Source organism: Mus pahari, chromosome 12 (genome assembly GCF_900095145.1).
Source record: "Mus pahari chromosome 12, PAHARI_EIJ_v1.1, whole genome shotgun sequence".
Classification (NCBI taxonomy): domain Eukaryota; kingdom Metazoa; phylum Chordata; class Mammalia; order Rodentia; family Muridae; genus Mus; species Mus pahari.
Genome location: NC_034601.1, coordinates 27,371,616 through 27,376,113, shown reverse-complemented (window position 1 = coordinate 27,376,113; position 4,498 = coordinate 27,371,616). Strand labels below are relative to the sequence as shown.

General features: G+C 41.9%; 1 protein-coding gene across 1 annotated transcript in view; it reads right to left on the bottom strand.

The window, feature by feature from the left end:
* Positions 1 to 4,498, bottom strand: part of Ubxn7 (UBX domain protein 7) — a 65,048-nt gene that overhangs the window by 37,886 nt on the left and 22,664 nt on the right. The window contains exon 2 of the mRNA XM_021209584.2: positions 341 to 488. Coding sequence (XP_021065243.1) covers positions 341 to 488 — 148 coding nt within the window. The remainder of the gene's footprint in view (positions 1 to 340; positions 489 to 4,498) is intronic.

Below are 4,498 nucleotides of genomic sequence, written 5' to 3'. Positions count from 1 at the left end.
TTTTTTTTTTGTTGTTGTTGTTGTTGTTGTTGTTGTTGTTATTTTATTTTGGGGTTGGTTTTTCAAGATAGGGTTTCTCTGTGTAGCCCTGGCTGGTCTCGAACTCAGAAATCCGCCTGCCTCTGCCTCCCGAGTGCTGAGATTAAAGGTTTGCATCACCACGCCCGGCTCTCTCTAGAGAATTTAAGGTATATTAAATAGAAAATCTTCCACGGGAAATTTTCACAGACTTTCAACCTTTAAAGTTTTCAAAACTAGAAAACTGACCTAATCCTGATAAAAATGCAGCTAGTTAATTTAGGCTAATGAGTAAGTGCTACAATAAATGATAACTTCATACTCTGTGTGTGGTCTGACAGTAGAGACACTTGCTGAGCTGGTACTAGGCTCCTCAGCAATTCCTCCTCCATCCAAAAACATAGTGACCGCCATCTCCAGGTTGTTGTTACAAGCTTCAAGCATATGTTTTCCTACACTTTCACTCGCACCTGGAACAGCAAAGGAACAGAAAACAAAGTTTAAAATGACATCTTGGATTCAAGCTCACATTAAAACATAGAATTTCCGAACAAATTAACAGTCCCCCCCCCTCAGCATAAAAATGACTCACAGTAGGCTGCCTGGTAAAAATATACAGAATACCCTTCCACAATCACAAGAAAATCAAATATTTGGCATTTTTGACATTTTTTTCCTTTCTTTTTAGTGTATATGCAGATTTTTGCTTGTTTGGTTTTTTTGGTTTGTTTTTTCGAGACAGGGTTTCTCTGCATAGCCCTGGCTGTCCTAGAACTCACTCTGTAGACGAGGCTGGCCATGAACTCAGAAATCCACCTGCCTCTGCCTCCCCAGTACTGGGATTAAAGACATGCGCCACCACTGCCCAGCAGATTTTTTTTTTGTTTTTGTTTCTTTTTTAGATAAGTCTCACACGGTATTACCTCAGTCTAGTGTTCAACTCAGAAATCCTCCTGCCTCTGCCTCTGCCTCTGCCTCAAATACTAGGCCTACAAGAATGGGCTACTGGCACCACACCTGGCTATTTGCCATTTCTTTTCATATGTGTATGGATGTGCATGTATATACATGTGAGTGTGCCAAGACACATGCACCAAGGTCAAAGAACTACATCTGGTTTCTACTTTGTCAGAGACAAGTCTCTGAGCTTCCACTATGTATGCTGGGCTAGCTATATAGCAAATTTTCAGGGGATTCTCTAGCTTCTCATCTCAACATAGAAGGATTTAAACTCAAGTCATCATGTTTACATCTCTTCAATTCTATTTGCAATTTCCTTTTTTTTTTTTTTGGTTTTTCGAGAGAGGGTTTCTCTGTGTAGCCCTGGCTGTCCTGGAACTCACTCTGTAGACCAGGCTGGCCTCAAACTCAGAAATTCACCTGCCTCTGCCTCCCAAGTGCTGGGATTAAAGGCGTGCACCACCACGCCCGGCTTGCAATTTCTTTAATGGCTGAATTATTAGGTGTGCCGATTCATACAAGCACTTGGGACTCAAAGGCATGAGTTCAAGGCCAGCCTGAAACTATACTATAAACCCTGGAGAGAAGGGGTGGGGAGGGAGGGAAGGAGGGAGATGGAGATGTAAGCTGGGCATTGGTGGGAGTCAGAGGTAGTCAGATCTGAGTTCAAGGCCAACCTGGTCTACAGAGCAAGTTCCAGGATAACCAGGGCTACTATACAAAGAAACCCTGTCATCAAAACAAAATAAAACAAAACAACCAAAAACAGGGAAAAAAAAAAAGAGAGATGAACTGCAGGGTGGTGGTGGCACACATCTTTAGTCCTAGCGCTTGGGAGGCAGAGGCAGGTGGATTTCTGAGTTTGAGGCCAGCCTGGTCTACAAAGTGAGTTCCAGGACAGCCAGGGCTACACAGAGAAACCCTGTCTCAAAAAAAAAAAAAAAAAAAAAAAACACACAAAACCAAAACCAACCCCCCCAAAAAAAGATGAACTATATTATATCAGCAATAATAAACTGAAAAATGATAAGGAAAAATTAAACTTTACATTCTAAAAAGTTAGAAATACCTTCTGTTAGAAAGAATGCATTAACAATATTTTATGTATCCAAAAAGTTTTTGAGGAGGAGCTAGGTTAGGGCTCAAACTCAGAACACTTTTTTTGTTTTGTTTTGTTTCAGACAGGATTTCTCTGTGTAGTCCTGGTTGTCCTGGAACTCACTCTGTACACCAGGCTGGCCTCAAACTCAGAAATTCACCTGCCTTTGCCTCCCCAGTGCTGGGATTAAAGGTGTGCGCCACCACGCCCAGCCAGAACACATTTTTAATATCAAACCAAGAGAAGTAAACCAAGACAGTTATGTCCAAAATATAAGTATCTGGTAAGAAATGGCAATCTTTGTTATTTAAAACTAGTCCAAACAATCATTTGTAAATAAAGCCAGCATAATCTGTTGAATGAAATGTAATTTGGTAGTCCTCTTTAAAAAAACCAATTATACAAGTACCAAGAAATTTCTGAGGTGGGAAGAAAGCACACAAGCACCTGCCATGGGTATGCGCCACTATAATGGGTAAGTGTGTGGTGGAGATGGGAGAAATGGAAGAGAAAACAAAGCAGAGGATTCATGCACTAAGGAGGAAGGCAGAACTGGAGGCTCGGTGGCAGTGAGGAACAGGTGGTCATGCTGAGGGTAGGAACATCAGGGCCCACTTTGCTGCCTGGGCCATGTCTGGAGCAATGTGTAGACCTGTGGCAGCAGGGGGTCTGTGTTGATATCCCAGGCCCATGTTACTGCCAAAGCCAGGCAAATGTCCCTGGTTTAGATTGCTGCCTGAGACACTGTGCTGAGCTGGTGTACATGAAGAGGAACAGGTAAGCTGTCCTAAGAGTAAGAGCAGAAGAGATGACCCTGTCCTTTGTCAGCTGCTGCACTGGGTGAGCTGGCCGGGGCAGTGCTGGAGAGCTCGCTCTAGTGTAGCAACAGAAGCCAGAGGACATTGGAAAGCTGGTAGACTGACCAACTCACCTGCCTCCCAGGCCTACCCAACATCTACCAAATATATGATCTGCTGAAGTACACGAAAGGGTTGGGCTGCAGATTCAAAACTGCAGGATCGCCGGGCGTGGTGGCGCACGCCTTTAATCCAAGCACTCAGGAAGCAGAGGTAGGTGGATTTCTGAGATTGAGGCCAGCCTGGTCTACAAAGTGAGTTCCAGGACAGACAGGGCTATAGAGAGAAACCCTGTCTCAAAAAACAAACAAAAACAAAACAAACAAAAAACCTGCAGGATCTCCATGATATAGGGCAACAGTAGGATATCCCGGAGAAGTCCCCATGAGGATCGAGTATTGATATAGCAGAAGCCAGACCTGGAAAATGACTCATTGCAATGAACATTTGCAAGTATACTGTGTGACACACTGTGATATGCTATAGCTTCCAGGATAAGTTTTTTATTCTTTTTTTTTCTTACTATCTTTTTATTAGGGGGAGGTTAGAAGGGTGGAGGGTGGACACAAAGGGACAGAGAGAGATGAGTGGGATTGGGATACATGATATGAAATTCACAAAGGATTAGTAAAAAAAATATTTTTTTAAAAAGAAATTCCTTTTGACTCAGTAGTACAGACGTCTAGATTCAAATCATTATGAAATGCACAAACATACCTAGATATATGTCTAGAGTAGATTCTGATAAAGAAGCAAAGTTTGAAAAATAAAGCATCCTGTAATAGTACAATGTGAACCACGGCATACATCTGATTTAAATATTATAGGGCTACTGCAAAGCACCTTGAGATTTCTATTCTGGGTGAGTTTTCTTTATCTGAATTATATACCTTGGAATCTTGTTCTGTTGGTAGCAACTGTTCTTCTAAGATTTTTATCTTAATATGTCTTATTGTGAAAGTATTTTGAGAATGCCATTTCAAGCCTGACAGCACAGAATTCCAATGTCCTCTGGCTTCTGTTGCTACAGCTGGGAAATCTGTTCTCAGCTTAAAGAAAATGATTTTTATAGCAGTCTGTTGGTTCTAATTTCTTTTAAGGTTTCTGTCACTGGCCTGCAGTTCCACTGTGGCTTATCATAGCTAATCTTATTTATTCCTTGGGATTCACTGTTTTTGTTTTTGTTTATTCTTTTGTTTTTCAAGACAGAGTTTCTCGGTATAACAGTCCTGGTTGGTTCAGAACTCACTTTGAAGACCAGGCTGGCCTCAAACTCTTAAGAGATCTACCTGCTTCTGCCTCCCAAGTGGGTGATTCCTGCCTTCTTTGGGATTAAAAGGAAGTGATTTGTAACACTTGATATTTTCTGTTCTCAACTCTGGAAAAATCTTAGCCATATAATTTGAACTTTTCTTCATTCTTCCTTTCATAATTATTTCTTTTCAGGAATCCAATTAGATATTATGCTACAAGCCGGGCGTGGTGGCTCACGCCTTTAATCCCAGCACTTGGGAGGCAGAGGCAGGAGGATTTCTGAGTTCAAGGCCAGCCTGGTCTACAAAGT